Consider the following 18,176-nt stretch of genomic DNA (forward strand, 5'->3'; position numbering starts at 1 on the left):
GGGGGTGGCTGTAGGTCACGGGGGCCTCCTCCCAGGCTGTTGTTCCACAGAGCAATCGGGGGAGGGTGGGGTGTTCGCTCTGTAAGCACGTGGCCCAGGCCACACCGGCGGCTCTCGCTCTGCTTCGCTCTGGCCGAGGCTGGGCGCTGGTGGAGGGCGCTGGCCGGGTTTCCGGGGGCTGGATTTGAATCCCAGCGGGCTGGGCAGAGGCTGGTGCAGGCCGGGCGTTTTCTTCAGCAGAGCTTTGTATGTGAATGGCCAATGCCAGCCCAGCTGGGGCGCCTGGGTCTGTCCTGGGGGGAATGGAGTGGGGACCAGCGCATGGGCAGGGGCTGGCCTGGGAGCCAGGACTCCTGGGTCCACTAGCCCTGGCTGGCTTGGGGTGTGTGTGTGTGTGTGTGTGTCAGTCACACACCCTCCTTCGCCCCCTCCCCGACCTTCCCGCAGGGCCATGTGGCTCCACGGGGACTACATATCCCAGCATGCAATGGGCCCTACTGGCCCACGAGGACTACAGGTCCCAGCATGCATCGCCTCCCGTCACGTGCGGCCCGGGGCCAGCCGCCGCCGCGGGGCAGGCCGGGAACGTCTGTCACCTCTCCTCTCGTCCTTGACGTATGATCCCTCCGCCCATCCAGGAAAAAAAATAGTCCCGAAAGACCCGGGACCGGCTTCTTCCGCGCGCCTGCTCCGACGGCGGTGGGACGGGAGGGACGCGGCGGGAAGGGGGATAGTCGTGGCCTTCCCCGGGGGGGGTCCCGCTCCCTTGGCGGAGGCACTTCCGGGGAGGGCGGAGGGTTATATAAGGGGGCCGGCGCGGCGGCCGGATCCTCTTTCTCCGCCTCCGCTTCCAAGATGGTGAGGACGGGTGGCGCGGGGCGGCCGGGCCCGGCCGGGGGGGGGGCGCGGGGCGCCGCGAGAGGGGGCGGGGCAGGGCGGCGGTGGCGAGTGGGGGCTACCCCAGGCTGTGCCGGGCCGCGGGGCCCGGGTCCCGTCGCAGCCACGTGGGGGGGGGCTTGGGCCTGTGGGGGGGGCCCGGCCCGGGCCTGCCCCCCCCCCGGGCCGGCGCGGGTCCCGGTGGGCCGGGGTTGGGGGCGGGGGGGTTGGTGTGTGACCCCTGCTCCGTACCCCCCCGCCTGGGAGCGTCTCTCTCACGCAGCCCCCCCCCCCGCCTCTCCCCTCCCCCCCGTCTCTGTCCCGCCAGACCAAGAAGCGCCGCAACAACGGGCGGGCCAAGAAGGGGCGCGGGCACGTGCAGCCCATCCGCTGCACCAACTGCGCGCGCTGCGTGCCCAAGGACAAGGCCATCAAGAAGTTCGTCATCCGCAACATCGTGGAGGCGGCGGCCGTGCGGGACATCTCGGAGGCCAGCGTCTTCGACTGTAAGGGCCGAGCAGGGACGGACGGACGGAGCAGTGCCCTGGGGCACGTGTGGGACGCCTGGGTTCGGCGTTCCCCCTTGTCCCGCCGAGCGGCAGAGCCCTGCCCGCCCGGGGCAGCGAGGGGGGAGCTGGGGCACCGGCTGCAGGGAGGGTTCTCACGCCCCCGTCGCTCCGTCCGTGGCCACGATGCCCTGGCCGGCGCGTGAGCCGCTTCCCACCCGCCTCGGGAGCCTCCCCCGGCGCCTGGCTCGTTCCTGCTGCTGCTGACACGCCGTGCCGAGCTGGCAGCGTGTGAACGGCGCGGTGAAGGGCATCGCGTTCATACGCGCCTTTCGGGGCAGGGTCCCGGAGCCCTTTGCTGGGTGCTAGTGGGCCGTCTCTGTGGGTTGTGCTCTCACACTTGTTATGCGGCTGAGGCAGCTGAGAACAGGTGAACTCACTGGCCAGAGCTCACAAGAAAGTGGATGGCGGGGCAGGGTCTAGAACCCAGGCGTCCTGGCTGCGTGCTCGAACCATCTGCCCACACTGCCGCGTAATGGTGTGTGGGGTTGCCGGGTGGTGCTTCTGGTCCCCTGACAGGCAGTGCTCAGGCGTCCGTTGGGGTGGAAGTTCCAGACCAGGAGCCTTCATGAGGTCCAGTGTTCCTGCCAATAACCAGATGCAGAGGGCAGCAGGACCGTGACCTGTTTGTGCTCCAGGATGGCATGAAACGAGCAGCCTGTAGCCGCACGCCCCATCATGCGGTGCTGTCCTGTCTGTCATCTCTGGGTCAGCAGTCGGCTCTCCTGGCCCCGGGGAAGCTCGCGGTTTGGTTCTCTTGGGGCTGGGGCGATGCTGAAGGCTGCCTCTACCACCGGAGCGGAACCGGGGAAGCTACAGCTTCGGGCTCCCTGTTTACGTCCCTCTCTCCTGTCTCTCCCCAGCGTACGTGCTACCCAAGCTCTATGTGAAGCTGCACTACTGCGTCAGCTGCGCCATCCACAGCAAGGTGGTGAGGAACCGTTCCCGGGAGGCCCGGAAGGACCGTACCCCTCCGCCCAGGTTCAGGCCTGCTGTACGTATCTCTGCACAGATCCATCCCGCCTGGCCAGCGGAGGGGACTGGAGGGCACGCCCTCCGTAGCGCATTTAGGCCAAGTTCATTGCACGCACCAGGAGGTCTCTGCATCCCTCTGTCCCCTCCAACTCCCTGTGTGTTCAGGGACTCTTGCCGCCCCCCTCCTCCCACACCAGAGTCCCCCATTCTCCCATGCCAATGGCTTTGTGTCCCCCCCACTGTGCGGACAGATGGGTCTGCACAGCATGCACCGCAGTGTTCCAGCAGGGGCCTGATCAGAGCTGCCCAGCGAGCGGGAATTGGCTTGCGGCAGAGGCCTTGGGTCCGTGGTTCTCTGCGGAATAGTCTTTTCCGAGGAGAGCCCTCTCCGCTTGGGACAGTAGAATGAAACCGTAGTGAATGTACGGGGTAGGTGGGTCAGCTGGGACCAAAGGGATGGTCCATGGGGATAGCAGGGCGAGGGACATGTTTGGAGAGGATGCTTTAGCTGCTCCATCAGAACTGGGTGTGGGTGGCCGATGGTCCCACGTCCGCCGACTGCTGGGTTCTTCCACCTTCCTCTGGACCCTTTGGTTTTGGCCGCCCTCAGTCAGGACAGAGAAGTGAGAGGACCTCGGGTCTGATCCAGTCTGTCCGTTCCTCTGAGCTGGCGGGACTTTCTCTGCCTGGAGTCAAATCACGGAGCTATCGGCTGAATGCACCTTAATATTTTCCTCTCTCTCCCCCTCTAGGGCGCTGCCCCGAGACCTCCCCCCAAGCCCATGTAAGGAGATCGTGCTGAAATGTGCATCTTGAGGCATTGCCTGAATAAATGACTTTACATCTAGTCTGTGTGCGCGAGTCTGTGTGGGGGGGGAGACAGCACTGCGTCCTGCCACTCGCGGGGGGTTTGGAGGCAGGACAGAGCCTGTTACTCTGGAACCAAGCGGGTGAGGATTAGATGCTCCCTAGGGCGGCAGGGCTCCCTCTGCCCACAAAGGGCTGCGGGGTGGGGTGGGGGCCCAGGACTTTGAAGGGCTTTCCAGACATCCCAGCTTGAAAGCTCCCAGGCTGGGATGGGGCGGCTGCCCGAGGACGGCAGGGCAGGAGCTTCTTGCTGGTGGGGAAAGCATCCCGATGGCCGGCTGTGGATTCCCCAGGGGAGGTCAGGGTCTCCCTGCCGTGCTGTGGTTCTGGCAGGAGGTTGACAGGCCCCGCAGCACACAAGGAGGCCTGAGGCCAGAAATCTGCGGAGCTTTCCTCTCACAGGCCTGTCTGTATCACAGGCGGGGGGGAGGGGGGAATAGTTTGGACTGGGGCCGTTACCTGCTGCTGCACCGTGCGGGCTGCTCAGGCATCTGGCAGGGATGTGGAGAGGCAGCTGCTCCCGCCTGGCGCGTGGTGCAGGGGGAACGCACATGTCCAGCATCCACCCACTAGCTCCGCTCCTCGGGGTGACTCCCTGAGGCTCCATGCTGGGCTCTGCTGTGCCGCCAGTTTAACGGGGTGATGTGGCGCTGCTTTGGCAGCCCTAGCTCGTCCCTGGCTGGCCCCGTTCTCATGGGGAGCTGGAATTCTCTGCCCCTGCCCCCGCAGACGGGGGAGGGGAGCTCCCTGAACCCCCAGCATGACGCCTGACGAGGGCAGGACTGTCCGGTGACCTATTGCTCCCACTGGGCCTCCCGCTGGAGCCGGCCGTGAAGTGCTCAGTGTCTGACGGGTGAGACCGTCCATCGCCTGGGGGCCGGAGCTAGGCGAGCGTTCAGGCTCCCAGGCCCCAGTTCATTTGTTGTGCCGGGGGCCCCTTTGCACCAGCTCTGGGGGGTGAAAACGTAGCTTGCACCCCCTAGGGGCTGGGGTAATTCCCCTGCTGCGCGGGGCCAAGGAAGGAGCTGCAGGTTGGGGTGAGAAGCTGAAGCGCCGTCCTAGTCACCTGTGTCCTGAACACCAGCCCGAAGCGAGGAACTGCCAGGACTGGCCATGGGGGGGCACCCGAGGGCAGGAACTGGTGTAGGCTCAGCCCAGGCCATCAGCTTGGCCCTTCCAATTCAGGATCCGCCGGATTGGCCCCCTGAGACGGAGGCTGATAATTTGAAAAGCGTGTTTTGGGCTCTGGTTCTGGCCACTCATGTCTTGCAGAGGCTCCGCCAGCGGTGGGGAAAGGGCCGGAGAAGCAGAGCCAGGCTTGGAGGCCTGGAAAGGAGGAACAGAAAATATCTGGGCCTGTTTAGTGCAGACCTGAATAAGAGGAGACAGGAACAGCCACCATGAGCAGAGACGGGCTGGAGGGGGCCCTCATTTATCCTCGCTTGTAACCTGGGGCCGAAAGGCAACAACCAGCAACTGTTCTCTGCCCACGCTGTGTGGGTGGCCTGTGGAACTCTCTGCCACAAGGACTTGCTGGGGCCACAAGTGCAGCTGAGGCCAAAGGTTCTGAATAAATGAGACTCTGTGATTAAAGTTGGGTAAAAATAACCTAGTTTGTCCCTGGAATCCCTAACTGCCCGGGTGAAAGAGGGAGATGACGGGGGTGGCGCAGAGGCCCGTTTGGGGCTAAAACCAGCAGTGCTTAAAAGGGCCTGAATGGGGCAGCTGCCAAACTCCCCTCTTGCCCCCTCCTCCTGCAGCAGGGCGGAGGCGTGTTGGCAGCGGAGGGGAGAAGACGTCAGGCTGCAGGGGGCTGATTGTTCTGTCCTGGCGCGGGGTGAAGGGCACCCACCGGGAATTAGTCACAGTGACGAACCCAGCTTCCCTCCCGCCTCCATGGCGGCGCTCATTTCCGCCCAGGCCCCGTCACTCGCCCTGCCTCTGCCTCGCTGCGCCTGTTGCCCTCGCCCACTCCTGGCCCCGTAGCGTGCTCCCCACCCCAACCTGCCTGGCACGGCCTTGCCACCAGCTGTGCCCACACACCCTGCTGCCCAGGCTCCCTCGCCCCCCCGGGACAGGCCCTCCCACCTGGCTTCCAGTCCTGGGGCCTGGCTGGCCCCCGGCCCAGGGAGGTTGTGTGGGATGCTCTGCAGATGGCAATGGAGGGGAGCAGAGGTTTTGGACTGGCCAAGCGACCAGGGGGCAGCACGTGCCAACTGTGGAAACAAAAAGCCGATGGGAAAAGGCCAGGGGGGTGCAGTGGTGAGAGGGGCCTGGCTAGTAACGGGACCACAGGGCTAGCAGCGGGGGTCCCTGAGTTCTAATCCTGACGTTGCCGTGCGGCACCTGTGGCCACCCTCCGTGTCTTTCCCCTGCTCCCCCTGCACCAAAGGGGTGTAAGGTTATTTCCTGGGATTGGAGGCAGCTCTTGGGACTCTGGACAGCTGGATTCATTTCCTCTCGCTGCCCCAGGCTCTCGGTGTGACCTCGGGTCCAGATCCTGGAAGCGGGCCAGGGGGTTTCAGACACTTACCTTCCTTTGAGCAGCTGAGAGAGACGGGAGTGTGCGTGTACGCGTGCATGTGTGCGTGCGCACTGTCTCTCTACCTGCAACGTCGTCTGTCAGGGAGAGAGACAAGTGTTCAGGCTACCCCTGAGCTCTGCCTCTTCAGGGTGCCAGAGACCTCACCTCCCCCACCTCGTCTCTCTGCTAACCCGGGACTGACACGGTGACAGCCATGGGGAGATTCCGGGCCTGGGTCTCGCTGCACCCTGGACCGTCTTTCACACCTGATGTGAGGACGTTGGTGCCTCCGCCAGAGGCGAGGGGTCCGTTCCAGGGGCGGGCGGGCGAGGTTCTGCAGCCCGCGATGGGCAGGAGTCAGCCTGGACTATCAGGATGGTCCCCGCTGGTCTTAAAGTCTGTGGGACACTCCCCTGCCTTCCTCCTGCCCGGTGTCTGTCCGGTCTGGGTGATTGCAGGCTCCCTGGGGCAGGGACCCGGCCTCTGAGCAGCACCTGGCTCAGGGGGGCCCGGCCGGCTGTTAAATAACAATGTGGGGGGTGATTCTTTAATGGCTGGGACGTGCCCGGTTTTGGGGACGAGGGGAGGGCGGGGGGCTCAGACCCAATCACCACCACCCCAGCTCTGCCCAAAAACCCCAGCTCGTCCGGCCCCTGCCCCGGGCTCTCTGATTGGCTGCCAGGCGGACGGCCCCAGCCAATGGGCGCTCGGCTGCGCTACTCCTTGAATGAAGCGTGTGTGGGGAGCGTGGGAGCCCCCGACACTGAGCGCGAGCGGCGGGCGAGGAGCGACACGGGCGGGACGGCACCGGGCGGCCCCAGCCCCCCCCCGCGACGGGACACCCCCCCTCACCTCCCCCCTGCAGCCGGCAGGTGGATTCGCCCATCTCTGCCCCCCGCCCCGCCGGCATGTCCTAGCCCGCCCGCGCCAGCTCCGAGCCCCGCAGAATGAGGAGCCGAAGCCGGGCCCCGGGCAGCTGCCCCTGGCTCCTGCTGCTGCTCTGCGCCCCGCAGCTCGCCGCCCCCCAGGCCGGTAAGAGAAGCCGCCGGGACGGGACGGGCCGGGCCGCGGGGCCGCTTTCGAAACACGCTCCCGAGAGTTTGTGTAGCCCGTGACAGGCTGGGAACCCGGGTGTGTGTGTGGGTCTGTGTGTGTGTGTGTGTGTGTGTGTGTGTGTCTGCCTGCCTGCCTGTGTGTGGAGGGGTCTGTGTGTGTTGTGTGGGGGGGAATCTGTCTTGTGTGTGTGTGTGTGTGTGTGTGTGTGTGTGTGTGTGTGTGTCTCTGTGTGTTGGGGGGGAGTCTGTCGTGTGTGTGTGTGTTGGGGGGGGGGAGTCTGTCGTGTGTGTGTGTGTGTGTTGGGGGGGGGGGGGGGGGGGGGGGGGGGGGGGGGGGGGGAGTCTGTCGTGTGTGTGTGTGTGTCTCGTGTGTGTGTGTGTGTGTGTTTTTTACTCTTCTTTGGCTCTGCTCGCGGGGGGCCGGCGGCTGGTTTCGGGTTCATGGCCCCTGCCTTTTAACCTGCTCTTCGGAGGGGCCAAACCTGTGTGGGGGCCCCCCCCCCCCCCCCCGGATTGTTTTCGCCGTCGGGGCTGGAGCATGACCCGCAGGGAGGGTAAAGTTTTGTTTGTCTTAAAGCGACAGGGCTGGGGGGGGGGGGGGGGGGACAACGCCTCCACACACTCTTGTTTTGCCGCTTCGGGGCTGGCCTGGAAACGGCCCGGGCTGACTTCAGACAGGTTCCCCCCAGGGTGTGTGGGTGCCGCCCAGCAAACAGCAGCCCCCCAGTGCCGGGAATCTGCCCCAGAGGTTATTCACCAGGGCGGGGTGGTATTTCCCGGGCAGGGAAGCTGAAGTTCTCGGTTGAAAACCTGAGCTCTGTGAGTTCACTTTTGTCCGGGCTCTGCAGAGATCAGGAGCTGGGACGGGGACAGGAGTGTTCAGAAGGTAGCTAGTGATTTAGGGAGTCGGGTTTGGGAAGCCGGCTGGGGGATCCTTGCTCTCCAGGGGCTGCAGATCAGCCTTGTCTGACCATCAGCCTCCTTCAAGGTGTCTCAAGTGAGGCCCCCCCGAATCACTAGCCGCTCCTGAGAAATTCCAGCCTGCGGCTGCAAAATTAGCCCCTGCTCCTGCTAGCGGCTGTGCCCTGGTGCGTTTCTGGGGTCTCTGCCCATTGCGGGGACAAGACCCAAATTCCCAAGGGGATTTAGGTGCCTAATCCCATGGGAGTTGGGTGTGTAAGTAACTGTGGATCTGGGCGGGATGTTTTCAGCCCGGATCCTCCGTTTTGCCTGTTGATTTCTTTGGAGGATAATTGCTGACCTTTTCCTTGCGACTTTTTCGCCTCCTGCTGCTTCGGGAGGCTGGTTTTGATTTTTAAAACCAATTAATTCTGGCGAGATGTGAAAAGGCAGCGGATTTGTTGACCTGGTCGAGCCCCTGGTCCAACAATCACGGCAGGCGAGGCCCTATCTCAGGATCAGGCCCTGGAGGATCTCCCCATTCCCCATGGCATCAAATGCTGCAGTGCCCAGGGGCTTAGCCAGGAGAAATGAAGGAGCACTCGGACCATGTGGGAAAGCAAAGACCCTGGGTTTTCTGGGCGGCAGGAAAGTGAGATTCTGCAGGCTGAGATAAGGCCGGGCAGAGAGGGCCAAGCCTGGGACTGTGATATCTTGCTTTACAAGGCCTGGTCTCCTGAGCACACTTGACTAACAGGCTTTGGCAAGTTAAGGAACTTGGAAAGGTGCTATTTAAACTGCTGCCGTTCCCTGGAGCCGGGCCAGCAGCCGGTTCCCTGGGCACCTGTTGTGTGTGTGTGTGTGTGTGTGTGTTGGGCGTGGGGCGGGAAAGCCACATCTCTTCTGTCGATTGGACACTTTCAAAACATTTCTTGGGCTGCGCTTGGCGACCGAGGCTGTTAAAGTCGCGACACAACAAACGGAGCCATAAAATTGTCTGGGAGAAAAAGGAAGGAGGGGCTTGTTCCCGGCCGCGCAGGAAGCTTCATGGAGTTTCAGGCCAGAAGAATCCATTAATTAGCTCAACTCGGGATTGCATCACTAGTGCTTCCCAGCGCAGATCTCAAAGCGCTTCACAACCTTTATCAGCCTCACACCAGCCCTGCTGGCTCCTTTCCCCGTCTTACCGAGCTCCTGTATGGCACGAGCCATTGAACTTCACCCCCACACCCTCTGCTTCAGGGAACGAAGCATTTCCGGCCTTAGGAGGCTAAACTGTTGCATGCCTCAGCCAGAAAACAGGAGACACCAAGGGGGGCACTGGTGCCTGTGGCCCTGCACTGAAGGGGAATTGATTGTTTGGGCAAATAAAACCCCCCTCCCCCATCCCACCTCTCTGCTCCTTCCCCATCCTGTGGGGAAACCGAGGCACAATGATTCCTCTCTTGCCAGGCTGATTAGTTAGTGCTGAAGTGGGTCAGGTTCCTTGGCTGGAGACACCAAGGAGAAAATAGCTTTGATTATGAGATCTGTTATCCTGCCATTGATCCCTGTGTGCCGGAAGGCAGCTTTGTCCTGGCTGCTTGGGACCAGGTTGGGGTGAATGTTCCCAGCCCTTGCAGTCGGTTCCCCATTTATCAAGGCTGGAGGGAAAATAAGCCGCCTCCGGCCGATGGACAAGGAGGGACCCCTGGGCGGGAGTCTCTGACCCGTGTTATGTAGGAGGGAGTCAAAGCACTTGGTCCCTGTTTAAACTCTGCTGGCCTGGTTCTGATCTCCCCTTCCCCAGAGCACCTCCGCCGTGCTAGGCTCTGTTTACGCCGAGGCCTGAAGGCCAGGAAGGTATAGGCAGCTGCACGGCTTTGCTCCACTCCCTCAGCAGATTTGCATGCCCAAGGTTGGCCGGATTGTTCTGAACTGAATCACTTCTGCAGAGCCTCTCCTAACCGGTTTTTAGCGCTCCCTGATCACGCAGGGCTGTGCGCAAGCCAGGGGCGGGGAGCCGAGGGTGGCGAAGCAGCGCAGAGCTACCTGAAAACAACAGCACGCCCCGGGGTTGTTAACGCAGCAGCCGCTGAGCCACTTGGGTGGGGACGGGAGCGTCTCCAGATGGGGGGGACGTGGAAGCCGTGCCGTGCTGCCACACTTAACAATGTGACTTAATCCCTGTGAGCGCGTGGCTGAGTCATGACACCGCCTCTGAAGGTGGCGTCCAGCTTGCAATCAGAGCTCCTGGTTTCCATTGCCACCTCCGGCTAGGGGGGTGGGGTCTAGTGGTTAGAGCAGGGGAAGCTGGAAGTCAGGACGCCTGGGTTCTACTCTCAGGGCTCACAAGTTGCTGCTGCTCTCTGCCTCAGTTTACCCCAGACATAAACCGGGACTAGTGTTTCAGTGTACCGACTCATGAGGACGTGTTCTCCGGCAGGGGGGCTGACGTTGCAATGGGGAAAATTGCCTGTGTGACCCATCGGGGGCAGGGACCCAGGAGTCCTGTAGACACTCTTGACCTCGAGGACAGCTTGGGGGGGAGCTCCTCATAAGTGATACTATTAATATTAATTTTGGTTCCTGGCTTTGCGGAAAGAGCCCTTTCCTTTCGTTTTCTAACTGATTTCCAATAGGCGCCTTCCCGGGCGATCCTTGGGGCCCGATTTCACCACAGGGCCCCTGCGGTGCCGTGTTTCCTTGGCAAGTCCGGCCTTTCCAGTGGCTTGGTGCGTTGGGCTCGCTCGCACCTGCGGGCGGGCTGGAGTGTGTCCGTCAGGCCCATGTGTGAGCGCCGCTCGTGAAAAGCCGAGCGTGGGAATCCGGCCCCTCCGCAAGTGTTACAGACAGAGGCTGGATCGTTATCGCCCTGCTTCCTGGCCTTTGGGCTGGGATAATTTGTCAATCATGTCCCTCCAGTGTCTGATCTGATCTCTATTCATGGGGCTGGGGAGGGGACATGGGTCTGCCCTGGGTCGGGGGGCGGGGGGAGAACTGGATGCTACAATAGGTCTTTTCCATCTCTAACATCTAGGACTCAACCCTCTTGCAAGGAAGTTTTTTTCCATTCATAAGGACTTCCTCCCCAGCAGCTGTGCACGGAAAAACCCCAAGCCCTCTCTTTCCCTGTTTCCAAGCTCCTCTCTCGGAGGAGATGCGCCTTCCCCGTCTGCCCCATTCTTGCAAAGATGCTGGATCCTGAATCCCGGCAGGTCCAAGAGGAACAAAATCCTCGTCCATTTCACTGTGCTCCCAGCTAAGAGGAGGGAGCAGCGTGTGTGTGGGGCACGGCGGAGGGACGACGGGACAAGAAGCACCTGTGCTCCCGGTCACAGCTGGCTGATCTAAGTTTAGGCCTCCCAGCCGTGACAATGGCCCTTTGAAAATGCCTTTGGAGCTGGCCTGCCGCATTCCTTAGCTTCTTGCGATTTGTTGCTTTATTTTGGTCCTGAGCAGGGGACTGGACGGAGCAACAGCCGCGGCTGATGTTCCGCTGTGTTGTCTCCTCGAGCGGCTCCAAGTGCCTCACCGATGGCGTAAGCTGCCGCGGTCAAGCTGGCAATGGAGAGGAAGGGCGGCCTATGGTTACAACGCCGGGCTGGGATCTGGATTGAATTCCCAGCTGGGCGGCCAGGCCCTGCAGCTCTCTGCACCTCTGTTCTCGGTCTGTAAAATGGGGAGAAGTGCCCCTCCCTAGCGTCTTTGGGACAGTCTCTGGCTCTGTTCTGTGCAGTGCCCAGCACCAGGGCCCGACGAGGAAAGGTAGAAACAGAAAACATCCAGGCGGTGACGGTACAGCCAGGAGCAGCCGTGGCGAGGGACCACATGGGGGGGATGGAAAAGCTCTGGTGCCTGCTGCGCCAGGGGGCAGGGCAGGGTCGTTCTCTGTAGCACCGTGTGGTTACGCGTTCTGCGTTTAACCGTCCCAAGCCGTCGGGCTCCTGGCATCTAGCGAGGACCCTGGGCTCTAGTAGATTCGCTCCCAGGGACTCGCCAATCTCAATCTTCCAGTTTTTATTTTCATCCCTCGGCTTCTCTCTGCTTCATCCCTCCCCAGGATCTCCCCTGGGATGCTGCCGGGGGCTATCACGTCCCTTCCCCTGGCTGTCCTCGGGCCACCTCTCGCCCTGACACCCGGTCCTTATGAGTCAGCCTCACCTCGCCTTTCAGCTGGAAGAGGCAGAGTCCACAACATGCCCGGGATGGCAGGGAACCACCCAACGGTTGTTTTGAAACCCAGAATGGAAAACAGCAGGACAGGTGCTCGGAGAGGCACGCCTGTGGGTTTGCTCCCAGCCCGTCCTCTCCAGGTGGATTTCAAAGGGGGCTGGAGCCCAGCCTGGCTCTGCTCTGCAAATGGCCTGTATGCACCTGGAAATGATTGATGACGTGTGGCGTGTGTTAAGATGGGGCCTCGAGGACCCAGCTGAGATTGGCACAGACCCACTGCGAGAGACAGCTCCTCGGGACAGGGGCTTCCGCTTGGCACAGACAAGGCAGACGGGGGACGAAGGAAGGGTTTCACACATGGGGCAACTGAGGCAGCGGAGTGGATGGGATCAGGGACGAGGAAGGCGGGAGATGAGGCAGGGCCCCGTTCTGTGGGCCAGGGCAGAGCCGGGGGATCCGTCCGACCAGGATCGCGAGTGCGCTGAACGTGTCGGGCAGCCGCCTGCCTGCACGCTGCTTGTGACGGGACTGGACGTGCGTTCAGGGCCTCTTGGCTCTGTTTAGCTGCAGAGCCCAGACTAGTTCCCTGCCCTCCCTCTTTTTTTTCCCATGCCTTTATCTGGTTTTCGTTCGGCTTCTGCCACTCCTGTGTGCGGCTCAGCCCCGGCCAGAGCTGCTCCCCCGTCCCCCCCCCGCGCACCCGGCTTTATCTGGGGCCAGGACATGGTGGTTTTTCTCTGTAGCTCTTTTGTTCCTCGCTGGTAGCTGCTCCGACAAGCAAGACTTTTTCAAAAGGCCCTAATGGGCTGGAGCCAGGGAGTGAAAAGCCAGCCCAACGCCCAGGCGGGGCGAGCGGATAAAGGCGCCCCATTGTGTAGTCATGACAGCCAGTTAACTGGAGGGGGCACAGGGTCGGGACCCCCTGCCTGGCTGCCCCGGGGCTGTCGGCAACTCAGCCCCCACCCCCTGTGCTAGGAGTCGTGTATGGCCACACAACTGTGGGCGGGGGGGGGCGGTCGTTGAACTGTGCTGGCTAATAGCTGGGTTCTATTCCTGGCTCTGGGAGGGGGGTGGGTCTAGTGGCTAGAGCAGAGGGGGCCGGGAGCCGGGACTCCTGGGTTCTGTTCCCACCTCTGCTACTGCCTCTCTGCTGGTCATGTCCCTCTCTCTGCCTCAGTTTCCCCTCTTAGTGAATGTCTTTGTTGGCTTCCCCCCTCCCTCCCCAGGCTTCCTCCTGGTTCCCCCTCCACTGCACCAGAGGGGCCTCTGCCGGGGGCAATAGCAGGGCACGGCTCTAGGGCCTCTGCACACTGTGGTGGTGAAAATACCAGAGGCTCACAGCCCCTCGTCTGCACAGCCCCCCGGCTATTGCCAGGCTGGGCATCGTGGCCCTTGTTCCAAGGAGCATCCCCTCCCCCCAGACCCACGCCGCCCCCTCCCCCCCCCCCCGGTTATTTCCCAAGGCTTCACCCGCTTGGAAATTCACTTCTTAGTATCCAGCCTCAATTCTCCTCCTCCCCCGTCCCGTTGCTCCCGGGAAGCTCCCTGCCAGTCTGTGGATCTCGGTGGCAGGCCGCAGACAGCAGCTGTATTCTATGCGTGTGTCAGCTGCCCACGGGGCAGGACGCGGTGCGCTCCCATCCCACGGGCTGCGCGTCTCGCTGATAACACGGGACAGCCCTGAGCTCCCATCCATCGCCCGACACCAGGGGCCGTCGACGCTGAGTCTCTGCGCCGGCTGCGGGCTGGGCGATGTGCAACATTCAGAGACAAAGATTCGGGGGGGGGTTTTCAGCAAACAGCTCTGGGGTTGTCGTCGTGTGTCTCTCCCCCCCCCCCCCCCCGAGGTCTGGAACAAAATTCCTGCCCCAGGATTTCGAACGTCAGAGGCCTTGCCAGACTGGATCGGAACCCAGCACCATCCAGCCAGCCCCGAGCCAGTCTCCGAGGGTGGCCAGCGCCTGGCGTGAGAAGCCCCGGAACCGGCTGAAGGGGGGAAGGTTTTGACTTCGGCGGCGATTCAGGCAAAGATCCAACGTGTGGCGACCAATTGTCATCGAGGGGGAAATTTCCAAAGCACAGAGACCACCCGGGCCAGGCGTTGTGTCGTTGTCACGTGTGTCCCGCAGCACCCGGCGCGGCCCAGATGCAGCAGGAGACGGTCCCGTCCCCACGAGCGGAGAAGCCCATTGCCGGGCTGTGCCAGCCACGCTCCCCCAGCTAGCCCCTCACCTGGCTGAGCCGGCTCACCTGTGCCCAGGCCGGAGAACTCACCTGGCCCCGAACGGGAGAGACGTCAAGGAAGCGTTGGCAGCTCAGACGACCCTGCCGTGGTCTCAGCTCTGGGGCCCGTTGGATCCCAGGGGAGTCCTGGATCAGGCCCAGCTGGGGCAGAATCGGGCTGGACGCCTGCTGCCAGCCCCACCTCGGTGGAGCCCAGGCCCTGCAGGAGCCCATCTGCATGTCAATGGAGCCTCCGCCGTGGTCTGCCTCCTTCGCATGCCAATGGCCTTCCGTGATGCTTCCCTGGATGCCCTGCCCCAGGCCGCCTCTGCCCGCTCTCTTCACCCTCCTGAGATGCCGGGGATGCCCAGTTCAGCCCCCAGTTTGCAGCTGCTCCCCCCAGCGGGCCAGGAGGGGGGGCGTCGAGTTCCTGGCGTCTGATGCCCCCCAACAGCGACACGGGCGCCCCACCCTCCAATCCCCTGCGTGCAGTTGCACTGCCTGGCCCAGAAGCAGGGACAGGAGAGTTTGTCTGGAGTGATTTGCCACCCCGCTCTGGCCAGCCGGTGCCCAGGACACCCCAGGGATGATCGCCAGGAAGCTGCAGTTCACATCCTGGGACTCTTCGGTCCCTGGGCGTTATTCGGACCCTGCAATGGGAGAATCCGGACTCCTGGGTTCTGTACCTAGCTCTGCTGCTGACCTGGGGGGAGTCACGGTCCTGCTCCGTGCCTCAGTTTCCCCCTCAGCATAATAGGGAAGGCAACGGGCACAGGGCTCAGGGCTGGATCTTTCCAAGGTCTTCAGCCGCTGCAGGAAAAGCAATGGAAGCTGCTGGGCACGGCTGAGGGCTTGGAAGCCCTGGGGTGGGGTGGAGTGTGGGGGGGAGGGGAGTCACTCTTGCCCTCGCCGAGCCAGTGACTCCCAGGGAGCCCCCTTTGGACTGGAGCTGCCGCGGGGCAGCCCGGGGCTGGGCCCGGCTGGGACACCGGAGCCCGCGTCGCCGCTGGACTCTGCAGATGGCACAAGGCTGCTGGGTTTTCTCGCGTTCAGCACGGTTCCCCGTGGCGGGAGGGGCCCTGCGGGTCGCCAGCGAGGAGCCCGGGGCTGGGCTAGCCGGGGAAGCCACATTCCAGGGTCTAATCAAACACCGGCTCATCGGCGGCACATGCGGCCCTGGGGCCCCCCTCTGGGCTCTGGGGTGGGTGCTGGGTCTCCCGGGATGAAGCTGCGGGGGCTGATGACTAACCTGGGGTGGATTTTGGCACCTCGAGGCTCTTGGGCTTCCTTGTGCAGGTCCCCGGGATTGCTGGGGCCAGGTGGGCTCAGCTCATTCAGCTGCCCTGGGGTGGCCCCAGCCGGAGGGTCCTTGGGCCCTTCTTGGCTGGCTGCCTGGAGCAGTTTAAAGTGGAGGGGGGGAGGATGGATCCCTTGAAAGGGAGGCCAAGCAGTGAATCTGTAGCGCAGCTGGGGAGGGAACCCAGGCGTCCTGGTTCCCAGCCCCACTGCTCTAACCACTAGATCCCACTGCCTTCCTGGAGCTGGGGCTAGAACCCAGGGGTCCCGGCTGGTGCCCTGCAGACTGCGTGTGCTGGAGCTCCCCGGGACACCCCCCACCTGTGTGTTTCTGGGTGAGGGGGTTGGAGCTTTTCCCGCATCTCCTGAACGGCCCCCCCCAGGGGGGTCCAGATCCCTCTATTCACCTCCAGTGACTCACTCTGCGGGGGGAGGATGGGGGACCGTGTGTGTGTCTGAGGCCGCCTTGGCCTGCCCCCTCTGGCCGGTGTGGGGCTGGGGGCGTGGCTGGGGCTGGGACTGGCGGGTGCAGGGGGGGGTGGCTCTCCAAGGAAAGCTGGAGGGGGGGCAGAGGTTTGATAGACCTGGGATGGGTGCAGGCAACGGGCCCCCCGCCTGGCCTGGCCTGCAAGGAAGGGGGGCTGCAGTCTGTGCCTAGACGCAGGAGATCCCTTTAATGGGGGGCCAAGGCCCTGGGGGACTGAACCTGCAAGGCAGGGCAGGTCTGTCTGTCTGTCTGTCCCTGGGGAATGGTCTCTCCGACTAGGGCTCGCTGGCAAGGCTCCATCCTGGGGACCCCCCCTTTCTCCCCCCACCTCCTGCCCCCCTCTGGGCCAGGCCCCGGCCAGACCCAGCCTGGAATGCAGCTGGGAATCTTTTTTTAAACTCCCACCAAAATAGCTTCCCCAGCCCAGCTGGCCGGGATGGGGGGGAGCTGCTGCCATGTGTCAGTCATCACGCCCCATCCCCTGCACTGATGGAGGGGGGGGGGTGAATCTCCCCACCCCCATGCCTGAGCTGGGCCCACGGGGTGAAAAGCACCTCCTTCCCCTGGACTGCTCTGTGCCCGTATCCCCGGGAAGGTTGGGGGAGCGGGGTGCATGTGTGTGGGTCTCGGGCCGGGGGCCTGCGGGGGGTTGGGGCAGACCGAACAGCCTGGAGGGGAACACAGCAAAGAAAAGTTCCTCTGAAAAGTGTGGCGGGGGGGGGTACCTGATCCCTTCCTGCCCCATATGTAAATCCCCATTAAGGGGAAAAGCCCCATTCCCTGCCCCCCCTGAGCCAGCCAGTCACCGCTATGGGGCTGGATCGGCTGTTGTCCCCTAGAGGGGAAAGGCCTGGGGCCCCATGTCACACCTGTGACAAGTTCCTCGTTCTCTGCAGCTGGGGGCATGTGGGGGGGCACGAGAGGGGGAGCAGGGGCTGTGCTCAGATCCCCCTAAGCTGTAGGCATCGGTGGGGCGTTTCCACCCCCCACGCAATCTCCCTCAGCCCCCAGGGCGGGGGGGGGGGGGCGGTCTATTGCAGTGGGACATTCTCCTGTGCCAAACCTCTGTGCTTAAGCTTCTTGCCTGGTGGCTGGGAGGGGGGGGGGGCAGGGAGGGGGGCCCTTATCTCAGCCCAGAGACAAAGACCCTATTTAACACGGGCGCCTGAGTCACGTCTGGTACTGGCCCTGCATGGGGCCGTCTGGGCCTTCCACAGGGCACGGCCGGAAGGACTCAGATGGGGATTCAGCAAGTGGGGGGGGGGGAGAGATCTAGGGGGGGCCAGGGGTTGGGGGAGCTGGGCTGGCTGGGGAAGCCGGGACCCCTCACCTCCCCCCTGCCCCCAAACGATTCCCCCGGCCCTTTATCGGGCAGGAAGGCCTGGCGCTGTCTGTCTGATGGGCCTTGAATCTTGGCCCAGAGCCTCCCGCCTGGACCCGGCCTTCGGGAGGAGTGATGGGGGAGCGGCTCCTTTGGCTACTGGACCTGGTGAGGGGCTCTCTTGCAGGGGCCCCCACCCCTGTTGCTGCCCTGGTCTGGCCTGGGGGGATAGAGGGCAGCTGGTGTGAGGGGTAGGAGGTGAACCAGGGTGTTGAATGGTGGGGGGCTGTAAAGTGGAGGTTGGAGGGTGGTGCTGGGGAGTGTCGGGGGGGCTCTGATTTTTGGGGGTCCTCTAAGGCGGCGTGGCTGGGGGGCAGCAGAAGCACAAAGGGTTGGCACCCCAGGCTGGGGATTTCTCCTACCCACCTCGGGAATTGAGGGAATCTCAGAACCCCAGTGGGGCTGCCCCCCAATCCCTCCCCCTGCAGGGCTGAGACCCCCTCCTTTCTGTGGGGCGGGGAGAAGCAGGGATGCCCCCCACCCCGTGTAAACCGAAAGGGGCAGGGGGTTTCTGGGAACTGGTTCTAAGGGGGCAGCTGCCCCACAAGCCGACCAGCCGTGCTGCCTGGTGGAGGCGGGGAGGGGGAGCAGAGCAGCTCCCCTCCCCACGGATAATCGCCCTATTGTGAGGCCAGAACATGCCTGGGGCCCTCAACCCCCCCCCTCCCCCCGGGCACTCCCCCTTTTTTCCTCTCATTCCCTTGGCTGCACAAAGACCCCCCTCGAAGCCTGTGGAGCAGATAAGCCCCGAATCTGCGCCGTGGCTGAATCGGGCCGGGCCGGGCACAATGAGGGCCCTGTCTGTGCCCCGCCCCCTCCCCGGAGCTGGCAGGGCCGCTGGGTCCCCGGTCCAAAGGGCCGATTATTCTGT

At 63.4% G+C, this 18,176-nt stretch overlaps 2 protein-coding genes across 3 annotated transcripts in view; both read left to right on the forward strand.

Annotated features, from left to right (window-relative positions):
- Positions 1–674: 674 nt before the first annotated feature.
- Positions 675–3,264, forward strand: RPS26 (ribosomal protein S26). Its single transcript, XM_067529914.1, has 4 exons — positions 675–858; positions 1,205–1,382; positions 2,306–2,436; positions 3,170–3,264. The coding sequence occupies exons 1-4, from the start codon at positions 856–858 to the stop codon at positions 3,203–3,205; spliced, it is 348 nt and encodes a 115-aa protein (XP_067386015.1). The 5' UTR covers positions 675–855; the 3' UTR covers positions 3,206–3,264.
- Positions 3,265–6,551: 3,287 nt separating this feature from the next.
- ERBB3 (erb-b2 receptor tyrosine kinase 3) overlaps positions 6,552–18,176 on the forward strand; it is a 32,785-nt gene continuing 21,160 nt past the window's right edge. For both annotated transcript variants that reach the window (XM_067529843.1, XM_067529844.1), the window contains exon 1: positions 6,552–6,840. In XM_067529843.1, the coding sequence (XP_067385944.1) occupies positions 6,756–6,840 (85 nt within the window). In that variant the 5' untranslated portion in view covers positions 6,552–6,755. The remainder of the gene's footprint in view (positions 6,841–18,176) is intronic.

Source organism: Emydura macquarii, unplaced genomic scaffold, assembly GCF_026122565.2.
Source record: "Emydura macquarii macquarii isolate MOO-44397 ecotype Brisbane River unplaced genomic scaffold, CSIRO-AGI_Emac_v2 contig_2994, whole genome shotgun sequence".
Lineage (NCBI taxonomy): Eukaryota > Metazoa > Chordata > Testudines > Chelidae > Emydura > Emydura macquarii.